Source organism: Microtus oregoni, unplaced genomic scaffold (assembly GCF_018167655.1).
Source record: "Microtus oregoni isolate MIOR12 unplaced genomic scaffold, Mior012 000022F_ref0000154, whole genome shotgun sequence".
In the NCBI taxonomy this organism is placed as follows: Eukaryota; Metazoa; Chordata; class Mammalia; order Rodentia; family Cricetidae; genus Microtus; species Microtus oregoni.
In genome coordinates this window covers 37,742,678-37,766,185 of record NW_024543081.1, presented here as the reverse complement: position 1 = coordinate 37,766,185, position 23,508 = coordinate 37,742,678, and the positions used below count along the sequence as shown (strand labels likewise).

At 41.1% G+C, this 23,508-nt stretch overlaps 1 protein-coding gene across 1 annotated transcript in view; it reads right to left on the bottom strand.

Moving 5' to 3' along the window:
- Positions 1-23,508, bottom strand: part of Eif3h (eukaryotic translation initiation factor 3 subunit H) — a 74,121-nt gene that overhangs the window by 4,190 nt on the left and 46,423 nt on the right. Inside the window, exons 3-5 of the mRNA XM_041671705.1 lie at positions 8,872-9,039; positions 7,296-7,395; positions 6,054-6,203 (exon numbers count right to left, since the gene is read on the bottom strand). Of these exons, the coding sequence (XP_041527639.1) occupies positions 6,054-6,203; positions 7,296-7,395; positions 8,872-9,039 (418 nt within the window). The remainder of the gene's footprint in view (positions 1-6,053; positions 6,204-7,295; positions 7,396-8,871; positions 9,040-23,508) is intronic.

Sequence of the window (23,508 nt, the reverse complement as noted above, 5' to 3'; positions counted from 1 at the left end):
TTCCTAACTTCTTGTAGAGGTATGCTAGTGATGGACAGAATGACCACAATACACACCACTGCTGCCTGCAAACATCTGCTGCCACAGGGAAGCCTGGACAACTGACAGACACCAGCAGCAGCAGCCTGACAACCAGTGCTCCATTCGCCTGCTGCAGACAGACAGACATTTGCTAACGTTTATTACATGGTAGTCTCAGTCACAGGAAAGAGGGAGACAGCAAGGCATCAGACACACATAGTCTCCATCTTCACTGGACCTGTAACTGGAGAGATGAGGAGACGCTTTAGATAGTATGTCAGAGTATCTCTGAGGAGATGGCAGCCTGAAAACAGAGGATTAGGTGTCAACTATGCCAAAAAAATGTTCCAGAGAAAAGATTAGTACATGTGATGAAGGCCCGAAGACAGGCAAGAAATAGGCATCTTAAAATCCATTTAATTTAAAAGCAACAACCACCCAAGAAGCCCAGAGGCATCAAACCTCCCTTCCGGCCTGCTCACGTGGTTTGTGGGAATGAATCTTTCGACTACAGTGTGAAAGCATCCTGGCCAATTAAAGACTAATGAAGACTGCTTCTTTTAAAATGGTTAGCATTATGAAATCGTGTCTATGTTAAAAATAGGAAATGTGAGCCAGCTGTGGTGGTCCACACCTTTAATCCCAGCACTTGGGAGGCAGAGTCACGTAGATCTCTGTGAGCTCCCAGACAGCTAGGGCTACATAGAGAAACTATGTCTTTAAACACCAAAACATAAAATAGAACCACAACTAGTGATGGGCCATCCCAGGGGAAAATGCCCTTAGCCTGCCCACGCCCAGTGAGCACAACTGCCGCTTTACACACGGGGTATGACAGAGGAGCGGGGTGCTGGTGGCTCAGCTTCCTGGTCTGAGCAGCCAACTGGTTCAAGAAGAAACAGGCTGGGAAGCTTGGGACCAAATCAAAGTAAATCTAACTAAATTATGGATTCCATCTGTAACCAGAAAATTAGAAAGTTTGGGTTCTTTCTTAAATGGTATTATAACAGAATGAGATGTGTGTGGGTGAATAAATCTACTTTTTAATTCCAGTCAAGCAGTTCTTAGACAACTTTGACTCAGTAACTCCACCTGCCTAATCTCTTTCCATCTTCTTTCCCTCCTCTCCCCTTTTCTTTTCTCCCCGCAGTGTTTCACAGAGACCAAGCTGGCCTTATACTTGTCAATAAGGTTTACCTTGAATCAACTTGACTTCCCCATCTTCCTGACCTTATCTCCTTACTGCTGGTGTTTTGCTGGATTCAAGTGCTACTTTAATACTAACACTTAATTCACATTTATAGTATTTCATTGAAATTTTTAACTTGAAAAGTATTTCTTCTCTGAGAATTGGGTATTTGTTGCTGTTTTCTAATTTCTTAATAGTTTGAGTTTAATCCACCCAGACTCAAGTGTTTGGGCATATGGTGCAAGATGAGGAATGAGAGTGATTTTTTTCCTGGTAGCTAACCAAATGTCCAGAACCACTGATTAGTCACATTGCTTCCCAAATAACTTCAGGATTAATTTAACAATACTGCATCTCACACTCATGCTTTCAACACTTTCACTGCCAGTCACTCCCTTAGACAATAAGGATTAATCTGTAAGACACCGCTGCACTCTGCACATTGTGCCGAGAAGGTAAAGAGATAAGCACACAAGTGCGGTTAAGAGCTGTAACAGATGCACAACAGATGCTTAGGAAAGGTGGTTTGGTGGGATAAAGTCAGACCCTCCCAGATGATCTGACAACGACATTTTGGATTTTTGGTGATGGTGGCAGGCAGGCAAGAGAGTGGAAAAGCATACTGCAGGTACTGGGCAAAAGCAGTGTGCTGGGACCCCAGTGAGAAAGAAGAGGTGCATGGAAGGAGATCCACTGAGAACTGGGGACATGAGCATTAGGGCAGTGAAGAGGCGGGCACCACATGCACCAGACCTTTGTAATCTTGGACTCCCATCCAAAGACAAAAGAACCCGGCAAAGACTTCAAAGGAGCAATATGAGCATCCTATCTGCACACAGCAAGATAACGATTTTGAAAACGGAATTAAAAGTAAGAAAAAAATTAAAACAAATGAGAAAAAAAACAGTAAGTTTTAAGACCAAAATAAGTCAAGGAAAGATAATGAAGTAGAAAAAGTTGATGGCAATAAGGTGAAGTCACCCCTCAAGGTACATGGCAGGGAAGACAGATCCAAACAGCACTAACATGGAGGGGTGAGCAAGAGAGTTCACTGTGTATAAAAAGCAACCCTTACTGAATCAGTGGATCCCAAAGGAAGAGTCCCATAAAGAATTAGCCAACAGTACTCGGTGTCAAGTGATGGACAGTATCCAGGGACAAACAAATTTTTAAAACTTTGATGAGAGCTCTGTCTTAGGGTTTTCCTTGCTATGAAGAGATACCATGACCAGGGCAACTCTTATAAAGAAAACATTTAATTGGGATGTCTTCTTACAGTTTCAGAAGTTCAGTCCATGATCATCATGTGATAGCATGCAGACAGATGTGCTAGAGCTGAGAGCGCTACATCTTGCAGGCAACAGGAAGTCAACTGAGATACTGGGTGGTATCCTGAGAATAAGAAACCTCAAAGTCCTCCCACCCCTACCATCACACACTTGCTCCAACAAGACCATACCTACTTCAACAAAGTCACAGCTCCTCACAGAGATTATGGGGGACAATTACATTTAAACTACCACAAGTTCCAACAGCATACATTGTAATATGGGGACAGTTGGAAATAAGGAGATAAAGACAGTGACAGAAAACCCTATCAAGAAATTTAAACACAAAACAAGGAAGGGGTGAAATGTTGGAGAATAATAGCATGAAGTCAAGGTTATTCTTTCTGCAACAGAGAAGGCCTGGCAATGACAGTAAACTAGGAATGATATGAAATAAAAATCTAAGCAGAAGATGGATACTTGGAGCTCCTCAACTCAGTGAAGGCATAGAAGTTGGGGGCAGGGTAGAAAGAACTGCCTGGGGGCAAACATTTCAACAGTGAATGACCAGAACTATGTCAAGTATGAGAAACACTATTCACATGACTGGTTGTTAAGCAAGACACACTCTTAGGTGTGGGGCGGGGGGGGGGGGGGGGGGGGAGTTGTTGGGTGGGGTGGGGGTGGAAGATTAAACAGAGCAGGAGAGATGCTGGTAATGCAGAGAAGCGATTAATCCTGGAGACTAGCTACACTCACTTCAGCAATGCAAAAATTAAAATAGGCCTTGCTGGGGCTGGAGAGGTAGCTCACTGGTTAAGACTATGTGCTTTTTTTCGAAAGAAATCAAGTTCAGTTCCCAGCACCCATGTAGGGTGTCTCAAGTTCCAGGGGGATCTGACACCTCTGACCACCCCCCCCAAAGCACCTGAGCACACGCGGGTGCGCGGGCACGCACACACTCATATGAAGGAGGAGGAAGAAAACAAAAACCACCCTCCCAAATTCCTAAATCTTACTTTCCATTGATGTCTTTCAACTGCTAAGCCATGTGCTAAAAAGTATGTGGTATATATATGCAATCACAGTAAAAGACTGCCATCAAAGATACAGCAACACATATACCATAACAGTGGTTTTTAGAAACATACTCAAAAAGACAGTGTATAAGCACCCGCAATTAATATTTCATACCAATTTCAGATACCATTCACAGAAAATCAGATCCATCACCAGGAGCAATTTTCTGAGGCAATCTTTTCAGTATTGGTTTAGCCAGTATAAGGAAATAGGGAGTTCCTGCGAGGAGCTTCTATAACACAGTTCTGTCTTTTATTGCCAAGGAAACAAAGAACTGAAAATAGATAACTTAAACAGATGTGAACCACGACAGTGTGAAGCCGGCTCTCCCCAAAGCATCAGTTCATGCTTATTATCCTTAATATAGGATGCTCACTCCTAGTTTACTGTCTAAAAGAAGGAAAGAGAATGGCTTTCCATGTATGAAAAGCCCAAGGCCTGTGCTCTACAAAGACTGATTTAGAATGCCCATCTAGTAAAATGAACACGACTAAGGCTCTGAACAAAAGGAACTGCACATCTTAGACATGTGTAAAAAAAAAAAATTAACTGTAAATGAAAGAACTCACACCCACATATGGGTCATGGAAGAGAAAATAAACCTAATATCCAAGTAAGGAACTATGTAATAAAAGTTTCTAATCAGGATTCTAGGAAGGGAGGGAGAGAGGGAAAAGGCACATATCCAGGTATCATCTTACTATCCTACTAATGCCCCAAATTAATAAGGATATACAAAATGTACACTCTGGTATCATCTGGCTCTATCTAAGGATTCACAGGTATAGGATAGGTAGGCATTGTTTCCTGCCCCACAACACTAATTTACCCTTGAACAACAGGGAAAGCAGAGGCCTCTCTTTCAAAATCACAACAATACAGAGGATAAAGCCATAATAAAACAGTGCTTGGAGATTTTTGGTGATGGAGCAAGCTAGGGTAATATTCCTGGCTACTACAACTGTTGCTGAACAAGAGCAATTACAGAATGGCTCACTGGAGACCCGACAGCTGTACAAAGGCTGTGTTGTCTTCTATGTCTGATACAGAAAGGGAAGAAGGGAAGACATGGAATCAGACAACTCTGTATTAGGGCATCAAACTGTAACCTCAGATGCCTTTAAAGTAGGTCCTTAGCTTGATTCTTTAACTATAGGTGTGTTGAGTATCTCTGTAAAAACAACAACAAAAAAAAAAAATCTGATCTTCTCATACAAGTGTAAGGACTGTTATAAAAATAGCTTTGCAACTAAACAGTACACTCTTTGGGTCCTTGAAACCTGGCTATATCATTTAGCATTCTGGTTACCATTAGGTTTCCATCTTGTTGCCCTTCAAGGCCTTTCCAGTGGCCTTTGTGATAGATTAATGTGATGGACAATGTTACCTGAATTACAGTGCTGATCACACAGAACACAGAAAATGCTGGTTTCCTGTCCTTTGTTCTTCTCATAATTACAAAGCTTTTCATTTTCCTAACAAGTTCCTATTGAATGATAACTACAAATCTGACAAACAACTGAAGTTCTGCTACAAACTGATTGCTTAAGAAAATATAACATAGCCAGGTATGGTGGCATACACCTATAGTTTAAGGGAGAAGAATTTTGAGTATCTAAGCTACCCAGTGAGAGAGCCACTTAGGAGTTGAGGGGAAACCGTCTCTTTCAGTCACCCGACTATCGACTCCGTGTGTTTGTTTTATATAATATGTCTACTGATGCCTCCTTCTACTACAAAGGACAACCACTGAAGCCGAAAAGGGCATGTCAAAGAGCTCTCTGTGAGCTCACCAACACTTCTACTAAGAGGACTGGGACTGAAGCAGTCACTTGCCTAGCATGTGTGAGCTCCTGCACTCAATACCCATGACTTAAAAAAAAAAAAAAGGTAAGAATTTGGGGACCTAGGGAGATGAAAAGTAATTTCAGAAACACAATTTGTTCTAGGACATCTCAATCAGTATTATAGCAAAATAAAAATATTATCTTGCCAATTCGACAGCTAAAACAGACAAACTAGAGGAAATTGCATCCTCAATATAACTTCTAAAATAGCAAAAGCCAATGAGGATCAAAAATGCTAATTTTGGTCACATGCTCTGATAGCTGCAAGTCTATTGCTCGAGAGGTCTCCATTTATACAAGGGCCACTGCAGTCAAATGAAGTGTCTTTCTCTGCTCCGAGCACATCAGGGACTACAGAGCAACATGCCTGTCTCTTGGGATCGAGTACAGTCAACAATATCAAACTCAACTTCCACAACCCCTCCCTACCAGGGTCCAAATGGCACAGTAAGGCAGGCAGCCCAGGGTCCTCACAACAGATCACTGATGGCTTTCACGGTCTAGCGGGGCAAGACAAACTCTACACGCCCTTCCATATCTTAGTAACCTCCAAGCGCTCTGCAGTAATTTCTCCTTGTTTCACAAGGACCATATACATGAAAGAATTGTTTGCAAGGTGGGGGACTTTCCTTAGGAAGGGTCACTTACCTGCTAGCAAGACTGAGCAATTCGTGCTTGTCTGCTACAGCTGACTTCTTCTCAAGCTCCCACATCAGGACATTGATCAGATGGGAGTTTTTAATTACGATCGGCACTTCCTCAAACATGTGCTCAAAGGTGATGCTTGCCTTTTTCAACCTGTGAAGCACGTTAAAGACACTTGAGGCTGATGGTCAGCACTGTGCTAATTGAGTGTTTCCCACATTTCACCAATCACCGCGCTCTCCAGACTTTGCTTCATCAGTCTTTTAGGGGCTTAGGGTAAAAGATGATTGCCAAGCCTAAGTCCAGTGACTTGAGTAACTTTAAAAATGATCTGAATCTGAGCTGTAAGCCCAAAAATTAGGTCCCTGGCAAAAGAACCTGCTCATCCAGTGTAATCGGGAGTTCTTAGGTTTTCAGCGACACTGAGAGGTCACTGTGAGCTGTGACGTGGTCTACACTCATGGCAACTAGGGAAGGGCCATGCTGTCTGTACCTCAGAGAGGTGACTGCACAAGAACGGGCACAGGGGACTCCACACCAAGTGCAGGACACAGCTTCTCCTAGGTTGGCTGCAACTCCACACTCAGACCTGGTCATGAGTCAGCTTTGCTTTGAACAACCTACACATGTCATGATTTTAGGGGCCAGCTGGGAATCTAGAGATGAACTGTTTGGCATGAAGTTTCATAAGAAGTTAAAAAAAAAAAAAACCTTCACAATAACAGAATAATTCTAAATATTTTTTAAATGTACATACTCTTATGTCACAAAGTCAGATCACAGAACAGTTAATCTGATGTGTAATTGTTACCCCGTAAATTTCCAATAAGCCACTTTTTTTTCTCTGAATGCTTAAAACATTGAGATTTATTCCACTTCTTCATCAAACAGACCATGAGGTGCAGAAGCAGACTACAGCTTGCACTCTGATGGTAGCTAACCATTCTTCTCTCCTTCCTTTATTCCACCACTTGGAGAATGCTTCAAATATGATGGCTAATTAATTCCCACGAAGTGAATTCACCCAGTGAGAGCAGCAGATGAGACTTTCCACACGGAATAGTTTTTAAACTACTTATGCGGAGAGGGAAATCAAGTGGCACTTGCACAATGCAGAAAACTTTTCATCTGCACGGTAATGGCATCACCATAGGCCAACTGAGGACTCAATACATGTGGCGAACTGAAATTCTAGAAGAAACACAGAGTCCTCTACTGCACGCCTCATGGGCCTGGAACACTTACGCTTCAGGGGAAAAGTCCTTCTCTTTACAAACTTCCATCAGTTTAGGAGTCAGTCTGTATGCCTTCAGTGAGAGAGACCCTTGGGCAGTTTTTATGGGATCTCAAAAAAGAAAAAGAGAAAGGTATTACTGAGAAGTTTGCCACTGTTAGTACTCGTACAGTACTAGTTCTGAGGACACTGTTACTAATCACACAAGCTTTGAAATATGAAGACCAAAATAAATAATCAGTACATAATTTGAAGCTGATTAAAAACAGAACAGCTTCCTCCTTAAAACAAAAACTAAGAGTCAAAATCTAGGTGGAATACCTTCAAATCCATCCCTCAGCTAGAACCAGAAAACTTGTTAAAAATTAAATGTATGATCTGTTCTATAGGTCTTGCATAAACAAGAGAAAATACTCATGAATATTGAACATAGAAAATCTCTGTGTACACTTCTATAGCCCTTCAGTCAATAAACTGAAAGCAAACAGCCAGGGAACAAAGCACATCATCCCAGGAAGTGCTGCTCACGGTTCTTCATTAGGCAGACTGTAAAAACAAAACCACTATGTCAAAGCGCTATCACAAAGCGTCATTTTGGTTTTAGAGAAACAAATTTTTGTCAAAACTGACTGCTTAAACAGTCCGCAAGGAAGGGAGCTGAGCACTTGCTGCATGATAACGGCTCTGGTGTGCCAACGCCTGCCTAAAACCTGTGTCAACATTCATGTTGTCTGAAATTCAACACAGTGAAACTTTTAGCAATAGGTGATAAAATGAAAACCAAAATAGATTGAAGCAAGTGGAAAATTCATCAAGGTCTGATGATGCAATGTTTCCAGCCGATCTAAGTGCCCTTTAACAACTTGTTCTCCCTGTAATCCAATTGCTAACACACTGAAACAATTTCAGGGCAGCTCATAAGATTGATCGTATTCATTAGTATTTTTTCTGACAGATACTCAGGACGTTACATTTACTTCTCAGCTGGAAACTATATGCAAGTCTGCCAGATATGGCAAACTGTGAGTGTTTGGGAAGGGGGAGGCTATAAAGCTGTTAAATTGCCTACAGTTCTGATATAGCACAGAACATCTGGTCTGGAGAGCTTGAGGAAACACCATTAAATAGGCCGAAAAGAAAAAAATCTTTGTGCTAAGAAACAGTCCAGGTTTTGTACGCTGCTGTCAGAGGTAAAAAAAAAAAAAAAGGAAAGGAAAGGAAAACTTGGCACACTGTATTATGATTGGTCAGTCACGTACAAAACCAGACACGCCAGCAATCGGGGTTTGTTAGACATCTGGTCTCATTCCACCAGTCCCTGCAAGGAGGGAGGGAGATGAGGAAAAAAATGAAGCAGCTACTCCAGCATTCCAAAACGTACACATCAGGGCTCTGATAGCAAGAAAAATAAACAGAAAGAAGGAAACCCTGTCTAGACATAGCTGCTGCTGAGGCTGCTGCAGAACGGGGCTGATATTTACTTGAGAGGGCCTGCCAGCACTGCTCCAAGAGGCAGAAAGACAGAAAGCAAAAATAGCAGTAATAATATTAAGGGAGGAAAAGAATAATAAGGAGCCTCCTACTAACCGTAAATGAGGACGACAGATTCCTCAATGGCATGCTGGTAGCTGAACTGGGAGTCCAGAAGAGCCCGGGTAACAAACGAGCCGTAGTACGTGGACTGGTACCAGCCCACGTGGAGGTGATCGATATTCACATGGCGAAGGCTTCGCATCATCTCCATCTGATACTGAACTAGAAGACACAGCAGAGGAATTCATACAAAGCTCACCAAACAAAAAGCAAAGCATTTAGTGATGCCACTAACATTAAAAATAAGACTTTTTCATTTACACAAAAAGAGAACATTTTCAAATCACTCAAATAATTGGTCTTTTCCTTTTGTTATTTAACAAATCACATTTTATACAAAAGGTATTAGAAATACAAAGTTAATGTCTTATTATAAACAAGGAATTATTAATTGTAGCTCATACTTCTCTTTTCTAAAACCCTAAAAACAGTAAATGTATAAGGAAAAGGTATACAAGTGTTAGAGTGTAATAGCTTCATCTGAATTAATGGTGAGAGCAGTTATTGTCTCCTTCACATGTAACTTTTGGAACTAAGAACTAAATCCATCAAGAAAACTAAGGGAAAACAATTACCACACGACTTACATATGAACCAGACACAGGCTACAGCTGCTTCAACATAAGAATTCATTTTTGCCTTCATCTAGTGCCCCCTACTGCATATACTTACTTTTTAAAAGACATTCTCTTTTCTTCTCTTTGCATTCATTTGTATTAGTAGATGATTTTTATTAGACTGGTTGTATTTTAATCACCATATATACAAGGAAAAGTTGTGATGACTTTTCCTTTTGCTGAATTAATGAGTATAATATATATTATTTATTTAAAGTAGTAGTACTAGAAAAAGAGGCACAAATTCATAAAGTAATAAATGCCTTTAAAAAGCAATACAGAGCTGGAGAAATAAATGTCTCAAAGGTTAAGAGAACTGAATTTAGTTCTCTTAGTTCTCTCTCAGCATTCACGGTAGCTCACAACTGGCTCTAACTTCACCTCTAAGGAGAATTATACACCCTCTTTGCATACACACATGCATACAAACATGTACACACATATCAATAAAAATAAATCTTTAAAAATAAACATTACATCCTAACAATGTACACTTAATATAAAATGGAGAAAAGTTTTATAGTCAACACACTAGCCAAGCTATTTCTATAATGAAGAATGAAGGCATGGTTGCATAGGGTAGCCATAACTGCTTAACACTGAGCCTGACAACTTCATTTTCAAAACAATCAAATTTTACCAAAAATTTTATTATTGCTATTCCTCTGATCAGAGCACTATGGTTTCAAAAAAGACTCAGATCACAATGTTTTCCAACATGTTATTAGGCAAAGAAATTAATAGACTTTTGTCAAAGAGTTATCTACCTCTTGTAGAAACGACCCAAGAGGTGGATGCTGTACTGCTGTTAAGATGCACACAAATGCAAACAACTCTCTTCAAAGTCAGCTCGTTCATTCATTATTCTCTGGCTGGACTACTTCTTTTGTTCCTATTTAAAGGGTATGGTGGAGGAGCTAGAGAAACGGCTCAGCAGTTTAGAGCACTTGTTACTCCTGTAGGTGGCCTCTGTTCAGTTCCCAGCACACACATGGTGGTTTACAACCATCCATAACTCCATTAACTTCAGTTCCATGGATCGGATGCCCTCTTCTGCCTCCATGTGCACTAGGCATGCAAGAGGTGCATATACACACATATGCTCAAAGTACCCATACATACATACATACATACATACATACAAAAAAGTAAAGGGTATGGCAAAGAAGGTATATAATATGCTATATACCTTTTATAAATTCTGTATCTTTTGCAATTTTCTAAATAATGTGTAAAAACAAAGCCCTATAACCCATGTTACATTCTAAACCACAGTTAAAAGCACCACAACAAGGTTGGAGAAAGCTCAGTGGTAGAGCATCCTCCTAGAACATGGAAGGCTCTCAGTTCAATAGTTACCTAAATAATCTTTTTTTTTAAGTAAATTAGCAAGCTACAACCAAATCAATAACCTTATATCAAGTATTTTTGTCTTAGTACTATCTTTTCCTGTGATGTAAGAAACACCTCACTATCCTATTCCTTCATCCAACTTAACAGATTCTCCCTCAACAACCCAAATCATTCCTTTGGTCTCTAGCATGAGACTCTTAATATAAACTTATTTGACAAATTTTAATCAGATTTAACTTACAAATAAATACCTTAATACTATCAGTAAAATGGGAGATAAAATGAAATTTGCTAGATTGTTTTAAAACGAAAGTGACAAGGAGACGGAGGAATTATCAAATAGTCGACAACAAATATCATTAAAAAACAAACACCACGTCAGTACTTGAAAAGCAATGAGTGGCTGAGCCTTAGTACAAGAGCAGCATCCACCACACATGTGCTAGTGAGTAGCTGAGCCTTAGTGCCATCTACCAACTTGGAAGAGCAGAAGAAAAAAGAGTGCCCCTGCCAGCTCTGACATTCTCCCTGTGGGGATCTTGCTGTCTCTGATCTTTAGTTTTTTCATTTCTAAAGACATCTGAGAACTTATCACAGTCAAAATGCTAGGGCTCCACATTGTTCATTGGATATGCTAATTATAAACAATGACTTGTCTATTAGCTAAAGCAGGCATGCATTACAACTTAAATCAAAATGCATTTTTTGGGGAAAAAAAAGTCTATAAGCTAACTAAGACTCCCCTCAAATAGCTTGGATAAAATGGATTTTACAAAAGCATTTTCAGAATACCTCACAGAGTTTAAAAAAATTCTAAGATCAGTAGCAAAACTCCAGCGTCCAGCTCCCCTCACTCTTCCCTATTCCACAGGCCCTCCAAAAAGACCAATAAGGATGAAGTTCTTCTCTAAACCGAAAGAGTCAGAGACACAAGCCCCAGGGCTACTGGGTGCATAACTAAATCTAGGGACTAAGAGTAGGAACGCTGATTATTTATCACGGCAGGAACAAAGGAACAATGTGCCCTCCTTTCCACCAGAAAATGCTAAGATTCTGGAAGTTGAACATATTCCTTCACAAGTCACTAACTATCTTTATGACTATAAAAATGAAAGTGCCAAGAGCATGGGCAGTGGATGAACAAGGCTGCTCTGTGGAATTCTAGAGAGGGCACTGTATGCCTGTAATCCCAACACTGGGGAAGCAGAGACAAGAGGATCGACTGCTGACTTGAACATCATCTTGATCTACTGTAGTGAGCCTTCAGGCCCCAGTTGGAAACGTACGGAGAAACCCCAAAACCATGAGAACAAACAAAACATTCCAGTCCACTGGAATTTTACAACAAAATCTGTGCTTCGCCCATTCTGCACAAAGCATTAGTTCATTATCTATGCTGACTGAGCTCATGACTCAATTTTAAGAATTGAGAATTCTGCCAGGCAGTGGTGTCACACACCTTTAATCCCAGCACTTGAGAGGCATTGATGGGCGGACCTCTGTAAGTTCAATGCCAGCCTAGTCTACAGAGCAAATTCCAGATCAGGCTCCAAAGCTACCCAGAGAAACCCTGCCTCAAAAAACCAAAATCAAACAAACAAAAACAAAATGTCAGAATTCTGAAATCACATGTTATAATATGCTGAAATGCCTCCACCACTCAGAAGGGCAAGCAAGGGGGATCCTATCTCAAATTTGAGGCCAGCCTGGACTACAAAGAGAGCCTCAACTCAAAAGCAAGTCACAAACTAAATACATGCATTGCATTTTACAAAGTCGGTGGCTGTGCAGCCAGAAGAAATAGTGGTTATTCTCTAGTGTACGTGAGGTAGCTCTCCTGTGAAGCTGAGGCAGAGGTCCCATCCATGTGCTGTCTGAGAGAGGTCACTTGGATTCCACTTAGAGACTGATGCTCCTACTATGTGCAAGCAGAGGAACCACACAGAGCTCACACATAGTCATGTGGACCAAGTCTATCTGCAGATATTTAAGGACTGCCCTTGTTCTCATGTGGACAGAGACATGTGGTCCTTATCTCCTCACTTAGGTTTTCTTCCTCCCAACCCAATTTCCAAAAAGTTTGTTGCTAAAACTAAGTAGAACTAAGCGATGGACAGTACCACTAACCTCAAGACCAAAGCAACACTCCCAGCACCCACCATCTGTCAACTCAGAGCACGGTAGCTGGCACCCACTTACCTCACTGTGGAGACATAATAAACCAATCACGAAGAGGTGGCACGGTCATTACAATAGGCTTTACACTGTTAATAACGAGAATGGCCATTTTGGATTCTGACTGCTAAGTTAACACCACTGCTTTTGTGGCTGTGCTAGTCCACCAGCAGTGAGCAGGTAAGGTGAGCATGGAATCCACTGAGGTATAAACCACAGTTCAATAGAGAAGCCCCAAAGTATGTGGATTGATGGAGGAAGGTTATTGGCTAATAAAGGAACTGCCTTGGCCCATTTTATTGGTTAGGATGTAGGTAGGTGGAGTAAACAGAACAGAATGCCGGGAAGAAGAGGAAGTGAGCTGAGTCTCGACAGCTCTCCTCTTGGGAGCAGACGCCTGAGAGAGACGCCATGCCCCGCTCCCAGGATGAAGCTCCGACCCAGGATGGACTAGGCTAGAATCTTCCCAGTAAGCGCACCTTGGGGTGCTACACACAGATGATTAGAAATGGGCTAAATTAATATGTGAGAATTAGCCTAGAAGAGAACGGGCCAAGCAGTGTTTAAATGAATACAGTTTCCGTGTAATTATTTCGGGCATAAGCTAGCAGAGCAGGCGGCTGGGGTGCCAGGGACGCAGCCCCACCGCCCCTATTACTGCAGTGGATGAGGCCAAGTTATAGCACACAGCTCTGGGAAACATGACTGAATCCTAGCTTACATCTAGCCATTCCTATGTAGACAATGGCTCACAACAGAAGGAAGAAGGCCAAGTCCAAAGGAAACAAGAGAAAATGAAGAAGGGCCCCTAATAAACAGCCATAACTCGCCATCGCTGCACTCATGCAGACCACCGAAACTACAAGCTGCCAACTTCTCAAAGCTGGTCCACGGCCAGACACTTCCATCTTGGGTGAAAATGTCTCTTTAATAAAGAAGCAGTAAAAGCAGTCATCCAATGGTATTCACTTCTGAATTAATGACTAGGGGTTCCTGGGAATTTTCCAAGGAACAACGGCAACAGGAACATCCTTCAGAAAAGAGACTACTTTTAAATTGATGATAATGTTCAAGAGAAGGGCTTAGAATTTCATTATAAGAAGTCTAGGGGAGAATCTTTAAAATATTCTTAGCTTAAAAAAATAAAACACTCAGATTGGAGAGTTGGCTCAGCAGGTAAGGGCAGCAGCTGCCAAGCCTGGTGGTACCTAAGTTCTATCCCTGGGACCCACAGGGTGAAAAGAGAACCAATGGACTCCTCTAAGCTGCCCTCTGATCTCCACAGATGCTCACTTACACACTCCTAGCTCCTCCACACAATGAAGAAAATGCAATTAACTATTTAAAAGCAAGGCAAATAAATGTCTAACCAACTGAGAAAAAGCAGCAAGCAGCAAATTAATGTTGCAAGCTGGTAGTTATTACTAAGCCAGCTCAGATTACTAATACAAAGTCTATACACAGATACAAGAGAGGTGTTGCCAATAATATGAGCAGCTTATTATTATAAGGGTCGAAGCCTTACAAATCACGACAACCCCTACCATCGTCTTAACTATCTAGGCCTAGGCCTTCTTGAGCAACAGAGAACCTGGGGCAACACTAGTAGCTGCTCCAGTAGTAGACACTAATACACACACTCACCTTCACTTTTCCAGGGAGAACTCAAATACCCAGAGCTACAACTGCCTTTAGGCTGCCCAGTAACTACTCTTAAAATAAAAGATTAAAAAAAAAAAAGCCAGTGCTTTTTGTTATCTTTTCAAATCAGAGAACCCTGAAAGTAAACGTCACTTACACTGGGCTGCTGCATCAGGAGCAGCTCTGGCAGCCCATCACATGGACGAGAGGATTATCACTCCGGAATTACTAACGGTCTCCCTTCACCTCCAATTCCTCACTCACATTTAAGTAACACCTCTTTTATACCATTTTTCAAGGCTGTGTATTGTGTATATGTGTGCGTGTGGAAGTCAAGGCTCTCTTCCTCCACAATTCAGGTAGTGTGGACTGAACTCAGGTCATCTGCTGAGCAGCGAGCACTCCTACTACCCCTACTGCCTGAGACACTTGTGCAACAGTTCCTCACTGCTGGATGGGAACAGCTGACTATGCTGGATGACCTAAATATCAAATAAAGCTGTAGCACAATGAAAACAAAAACTAGTCTGTCCAGCAGATTGGGAGGAAGAAGTTGCACAGATGTGTTATTAAGGAACTCTTGAAGACCAAAACAACCTGAATTTTAAAAATTAAAAATCACTTTAAAGGCCTACTGTCTTGATGGCAATATTATATAAAATAAACCCACAGGTAGAGCCTGGATGGGAAAGGATACATCTAGGCATGAGAAAAGACACCAGCCCTGACTAATCATTTACTAGTTCGACTTCCCAAATGGCCTACACATATCCTAACTCAAAATAACTATAACGTGCTAGTCGCAATCATGGAAAGGTTTTAGAAAAGCGGTCTACCACAGCCTTGACTTTAACTTGCCTTTAGACTCTGACTCTAAAACCTAGGCAGTCCCTCACTCACAGGCCTTGGCTAGGGAACGTGGTTATCGACATCTGACTCAAAGTTCAGCAGACACGCACTAGAAGCTACAGAGAAAAGTCACCATGGCTTCTCATGCACAAGGTAACTCTACCAAATCAACAGCCAGTAAGAAGTGGAAGTGGTGAGGCTACTACCAAAGACTTTTAGGTGCCAAAGCAATGTGAAATCAAACTCCCAAGACATTACATTTTTTGAAACTTGGGTCAAGATTGAGTTGTCATTAAACACTGGCTCAGAACAAGCAGGGAGACAGTCAGCAATAGACCACACATTACACCGCAAAAAACTCAGTCAGAAGATGCAAACAGCTTTTAAAAACAAGCAAAGCCGGGGGCTGGAGAGATGGCTCAGTGGTTAAGAGCATCGCCTGCTCTTCCAAAGGTCCTGAGTTCAATTCCCAGCAACCACATGGTGGCTTACAACCATCTGTATGAGGTCTGGTGCCCTCTTCTGGCCTGGAGACATACACGCAAACAGAATATTGTATACATGATAAATAAATAAATAAATAAATATTTAAAAAAAAAAAACAAAACAAGCAAAGCCATACAATGGCCCTGAAACAAACCAGTGATTTCAACAAATACTGTCATATTGTCAAAGCGCAGAGCATAGACATCACCTATCTGTCCAGGCACTGTGGCTGGAGAGGACTTTAAGAAAACAATTACAAGCCTCACTCCCTGCAGCGCCAAAGGATGCCAAGGAGCACTCACAGCCTGTGAGCATTTAGCAAGACAAACTTCATTCTGTGCTTTTCCTTTTCACATTGAGACTTTCTGCCAAGCTGCACATACGTTCCAGGCAATGTTCAAAGCTAGTAGCAGATGTAGATTTAAGCAAACAGAATGTGCATTTGAAAAAAGAATTAAATACAATCTACTTTAAATGGAGAGAATTATGGAATACACAGATTTCTCAAAAGTTCCATAGTCTCTTCACCCCGTATGTACCATGAATCCATCACTTGTTTCAATTAACACATCTGTTATTAATGCCACTCCTATGATGGCTTATGAATTTTGGTAATGGCTCAATTTTTCACAATAAAATGTTCAATATAAGTTCTTCTTTATCTAAAAACCACCAAAAGAAATGTCAAAATACTGCTTTGTCCTGAGTGGTTAGATATATTCCTTAAACTGATTTTGAATTTTGTCAAAATAATTTCCTTTAAATGTCAGGCTGGGGACAGGAAATAGAGGGAGGTGAGAGGGTGACTCTATTTTATCTTTAAAACTACTTAAAGCCTTTGACAATATCTAAAATATTTTTTGAGAGGGGTGTTGGTGTGTTTAAGGAGTTGTCCATGAACTAGAAGAAAAGAGAAAAATCACATCTTCATTCTGTAACACACAATGTCTTTTTAATCAGGTCATAAAATATAGTCAATAAATTGTGTTTAAGGGTTATGAAAACGTACTCTCTAAGTAAATACAAGAGCACTGGGAAGTTAATGTCACTTGACATTTGTGTACAAAATTAATTTACACACACAGGATCAAGGACACGGATTCTTCACTCCATGAAAAACTATTACAAAATGACTACACGGTATAAGGCAGACCAAACGATAATCTCTGGGTGTGGACAAAAGTATCACATTAAGTCCTTTCAAAAGGCAGGTGGCATCTCCTTCACATTTATAGCCATCTATGAGGAACTAAAACTAGAGGCTGCAAAAAAAAAAAAAAAAATTCTGAAGGAATGGAAAGTTGAGTGCCCTGCCTGAAGATCTAAGAGTAAAACAGTCCCACAGACCAGACCAGTCCTTACAGACCAGAATATGCTAACACACACCTTTAATCCCCGTAGCTACAATGACATGCACCTTTAATCCCAGTCCTAGAGAGGAATGGTTTCCTTCTGAGATTCTTGGAGGCAGGATCACCATTTTCAGACTGAGGTCGAGGTAAGAGCCAGTGGTCGGCTGTTTTGCTTTTCAGATCTTCAGTTGAACCCCAATTTCTGACCTGAGCTTTTACTAATTGTGCATCAGTAAGCACATTTGTTTTTCACTTTCTTAATTTCATCTATAAAATATTGATTTCATCTTCCAAAAACATGGTATTGACAGCAAGTTCAGAAGCTGACTTCCTATATAAATGGCCCTTTGCTGAACGAGCACTTCCAGAGGAAAGCAGTTTAGTGACCATCACTCCCACCCTGCTGTTTCCAGTGTCTTCTTCAGTACATGAACACCATGAGCCGTTAGTCTACTACTCCTTTACTAGCTTATACAACCAAGAATTCGGTGTTTTTTTACAGCCAAAATTATTTCAAAGCTTAGGGGGAAAATAATGGCATGAGAAAATAATCACGAGGCACAAAGAGAAACAAGGTAGAATATGAGTCTGTCAGGATACAAATGGCTACATGGAAACAACCTGGGTTACTCCCATACCCTAAAAACAAATACCATAAAGCAATGGCTAAAACTAGTAATGGTCCTAGCTCTCTCCAGGAGAAAGATCAGAAGTTTTGGGTTTTTTAAAATAATTTTTACTATTATTTTCTTTTGATTATTTTGGTAGCACTAGTGACAGCAATAAAACACTCTAGGGTTAAATAGTATAATTAATTCCAAGTGTTCTATGGCAGATTACCTCACAAAGAAATCAAGAAGTTGTCACTATCACCTGGTGCTTGGAAATATTTAGATTAGAATCTCAAAGAACTGACACTTACCTGGGTTCAAAATCAATTGTTTTTGAACACGAGGTTTGATTAATTTGACAACCAGGTATTATATAAAGTCCTGATTTTCCTTTTCTCTACTAGGAATACAGAAAACAAAAAGACAAAGGAGATTGTACCTGACCACAAAAGACAAAGTGTGACTTCATTAACACTCATCTCATGAAACTAAACTCCTGTGTATAAATACGAATGTGACCAGAAAACCATCTACAATAAGATTACAAAAGGAAAAATGCTTCTAGATACTAAAACTATAAGCTAATTATACTCCATACAATAAAGAACAGATTCAATAAGAGAGGGACAAGCTAGAGAAATTCAATTTCAGGAATAGGTAATCTTGAGTATTCTGGTATTACTGTGCACCTAACAATATAATTACACTGCACTACACAAGTTTCTATCTCCCAATTCCATTTTACATCTTTAAAAAGAGAGGGGATAAACTTCTGCCCCCTAGAGGTGAGTAAAACAAAACCACTGGTGGGTGAGGGCCAATGGTACCAGCACACGAATGTCTGGGCAGCCAGCTCAGAGACCTCAGCAGAGGCTTCTTGGGAATCCTGACCATCCAAGCAAAGGACTAACTCAACCAGAAACGGCAAAGAATTTTGGAATGCACCATGATGATGGAGCTGGTCCACTACTGCAATCTTAATTGTCTAAAGTTAAGTTCAAATATTAAGATTTAGATTTTAAAGTCAGTTTTAAAAACACTAAATATGAGCCTGGCTGTAGTGGCACACACCTGTAATCCAGACACTCAAGAGAAGGATCTCTGTGAGTCTGAGATCAGTCAGGACTATGATTCAAGTTCCAGGTCTACAATTTTTGATCCTCAACTGAAACCTAAAGAAAGAGAGGCTGGCAAAACTGGAAAGAGACAGTGCTACTGTCAAAGACACTTTGGAAAGAGAAAATAAGTTCCTATGGGTTCATTAAATAAATGCATTTCTGTTTCCATAGTCACGTGCCCCACTTCTCTACGTCTCCAACTCCTTCCCTGCACATTCCGCTTCATCCAAACGTTTATTTATGGGATAAAGACCACAGAACTTCATGCTGAGACAAACAGTCAGGCAGAGATCTTTGAGATCTTCACGATAAATCTGAAGGCTTGAGTAATGCATGCTTCCTCTTAACACCACGTTTCATTTCCTGTTCAGATATTGTTCAGGGAGACAGTTCCCAGCCCAGGGGTCTGGAATTTCAGGGTAAATTTCTCCGAATCACAGGCATATATCTTCTGTGAAGGAGAACCTAAAGCTCTCACCAAATTCTCAAAGAGGCTTAAAGATCCAAAAGAAGTTAATAGGTGCTAAGAACAAGACTGAGTGAACATGGCTGTCAGGAGAGCCTGTCCTCTGTGGGGGCAGGAGACAGGGAAGAGCCTAGGTATAGGCAGTAAAAGAAGTCCAGCTGGGGGACAGTTGTGGAGTAGACAGACCAGCACTGGCCTGCCCACCAAGGAGACAGAGTTCAGAGAGAATACCAGCTGTCATACACATACCTCCCAGACCAACCCTCTTCTTCCTCCAACCAAGAACCAGAAGTAAATAAGCACGGGGCTAAGAGGAATGGAGGCTCCACTCGATTCCTCTGTGGCCCAGGTGAGCAGTTCCCACGATACGACAGGAAAGAAGAGCCCTGCCTCTAGGAAAAATGTGTTTCTGTTTCTGCTGCCATGAATGTACTGAAGACAATAGTACAGTCTCACAACCAAACATATTTCTCAAAGAACACACTGATCTTAACCTGTAGCGGTTTTTTTTTTTTAAAGAGACTTCTAAGACTCATTAGAGAGACCTGTCTGATGAGCTGTCCTGAAGCTCATAGAGATAATTTTCTATGGAAGGCGACTTTGGCCACAGGGAGCTGGGAAGCAACTGCTACTGAAAGGCTTCTAAGAAAATGACTGGAGGAATGTGTTGGAAGCTACAAAACAGACCAAGGGGCTCTCTGTTCTGTTTCTGCTCGAGCTTCAAAAAGGAATTCAGGGTTAGTTACGACAGGAATAAGCCGAAAACTACAAACACGCACATAGGTAAGTGTAATTAGCTGTTCAGCAGGGGCATTTCTCCCCCAAGTTATACAGTGGGCAATTTATCCCAATCACATGGTGAAGATATGCCAGAGCCAGCAGTACAGGAGACAGGATACAGTGTTTCAAAGCATTCTCAAAGCAGACTCCTCTTAAAAAGACAGGTATCTTTTCCTGCCAAAGGACTATACCCTCAGGCACTGAGGGGCTCCTATACTTCTTCCTTATATTTGGGAATCAGAATTTAAAAAAAAAAAAAAAAGAAGAAGAAGAAAAGAAAAAAAAAGAGAAAAAAAGAAAAAGGGTAACCCATACATTCATTCCTTTGTGTATTCACCTGAGCTCAAACGTGGAGACCAGCTAGGTGCTGAGAAGCATGGAGCAGACAAGACACAGCTGGCATTTAGGGAAGGGAAATAAAACACACAGGGGATTGGCAGCCAGCAATCAAGGTCCCCTCAGATGCCTGAGGGACAATCTGTACACAGTTCTCCAGGCCATGAAAGTGAACAAGCTGCGGTCAGGAGCAATGAGGAACTAAAGCTTAGAAGTCAAAGGCTTGGCATCAGCCCCGGCCAAGTTAGTACAGTGTACGAAAACCACTGCAGTCTAAGCAAACAAGAGGCTTGCACTGCAACACTGTGACTAAATAATGTAAAAGAAAATGCTCATATGACAAGACGCTCCCTAAAACTATGGTTTTAAATCATGTACATTCAATTCATGCAATGAAAAGAGAATGATTTGGTTTGATGCTCACACCATGATAGTGACAGCAGTGAACAGTCAAATGGCAACAGCCACTTTTTTGTAAGGCAGAATCTTAGAGGAAAGGCAGGGGCCAAATAAACAGAATTCTCGTTGTTTCTTTGCTTGGGTTTGTAAAATTAGAATCAACTGGTTACTACTGTGTCAATAATGCACAGAAATAAATTTAAAAGGCCAGTTTCATTATAATTTTGTTCTATCACCCTAGCAATCACAAATAAAGAGGAAATGAAAACAGGGCTCACATGAGTGGCCAGATGTCAGCAAAGAGAGGACAGAACAGGAATTGGTTTCTGAACTGACAGGACAGTTGTAGGATATACCTCTGTAACAGATGTGTGCTCGGAATCAGGAAAAAACATGTATAACACACAAACACACACACACACACACGGACACTGATTTTAGAATAAGATGAGAACAAGGAGTTTTAGGGGAGCTCTCCGCATTGACTATCCTGAAGCGGACACTCACAAAACATCAGTAAGCTTGACCATGAATTCAAGGTTATCCTGGGCTACACAGTGAGTACCAGGCTAACCTGAGCTATATGACAAAATCCTGTCGAGGGGGGAGAGGGAAAGCGGGGAGAATGAGAGTATCAACCAACCATACAGACATCAATGATTGTCTTCAGGCTTAATCTTATTTCAGACAAACAAGTAGCATTTCTCAAGCCTTTAGCGAATGTGCACCTTTAATGGACACTCATGAAATTGAGCTTCCTAAGCTATCATTTCAGTTTGGATTGCATGAGTAATGGTGGTTGCTTGCAAAGCTCTTTACTCAGATTAAGGAGGGCATCCATCAACAGTGATCAGTGGCCATTGCTAGGGGACACTGGACAAATGAACAGAGAATCATGGTGATTTCACACTGGCTGTCTAAAGAACAGGACAAAACTAGAAATTCATAGTTTAATTAGGGAAATATGTAAATTAGATCTTATCCTTGACCTAATTAAGCTGTGGGAGCTACATGTACCCTACTGAAGAATTTAGATATTTTAAAAAAATGTTAAGCAATCTCATCAACTTTGTCCTCTATACGTAAAAATTACCACGGTTTACTTCAAGTACAAACACTCGAGCACTGTATGTTTAGCTACAGCATGCCACCTTATTTGAAAGAATGTGGGGTGGCTTTACTGGCATTAAGTGTGCCGTAAACATAGGGCAAAACGTAGCTGTGTAACCTTCTCACAATTGATCTGGAAAAGTGAGGTCAAGCACATTGTAAAAGAGAACTCTTAGAGACCAAAAGTTGGAATTTATTGTTTTCCTTCTACACTGAGTTAAACCAGAAAGCATGACATTATTTCACCGAGTCTAAAACCCCACCGAGAGTGACAAGGAAAGGCCTACCACTTTACCTGTAAGACAACCAGGGACTAACGGCCGCTCTCATAATTCAGGTACAGAAAATTTCCCAAAAGGTTTACGTGCCGAAGGCTTGGTTTCCAGCTAATAGGCATCTACGAAACAAATGGATCTTGAGAAATTGGATCTAATCAATGTCTTTCCCCCTTGCTGGATTCGTAATGAGAGATAGTGACTAGGCAGGGTGCAACCGAATGAAGTAAGTGCAGGCACGAGAAATTATACCGGGCCTGTCAATGCTCCCTACTGCCTGAAAATAAACAACTTTGCCCGCCCTATCCTTCCCTCAAAATTTGTTCTGCATCCCCACCTAGGAACAATGGGGTCGAGTTACTGTGGCTGAAACCTCTGAATCCATCAGCAACATAAACCTTCCCTTCCCTCTTTTTAAGCTAGGCCAGGTGTTTCTGTCAGAGTAACATGAGGCTGACTATCAGTGATGTTCTGGAAGCCGTTCCTTGTGAAGGAAGCAGTATACGGGTATTCTGTGATAGAAGTCACCTTCTAAAAGCACAACTGCACCATCAGTACTAGTTCCAACACACTTCTTTCCAGCCATGTATCACAGTTCACGTTAACAGAATAAAATCAGCTTCTCCACCATGAGCACAGGAACTACTCTGCACGGAAGCAGCACGTGCTCAGCCTGGCTGTGGTCTCAGCGTGGGAGTGTGTCTCTGTGTACTTATTAGTGAATATTTTTTTGCAATATTATTCAATCACTAGTGTTGTAAAGGAAATGACATGGCTCCTCTGCTTTCTCCCAAAATCTATTTTTCACTAACTTTGTAACCAATTTCAAATGTTCTTTGCCACAGCACGACTTGCTGGTGCAGAAGTCCTGTTCTGGATCGTGTTCTGGCAGAAGAGATTGCTTATCTTTAGAGAGGGGACTCATCATCTAGAGAATAATCCCTCAGAAAATGTAAGAAAAACTCAGTTGATTTACCAATGTCAGTATAACTTACTTTTAAATCTTACACTTTGGTGGCACTGTGCCACAACTTAACAATGTCTTACAACGAGACCAAAGCCG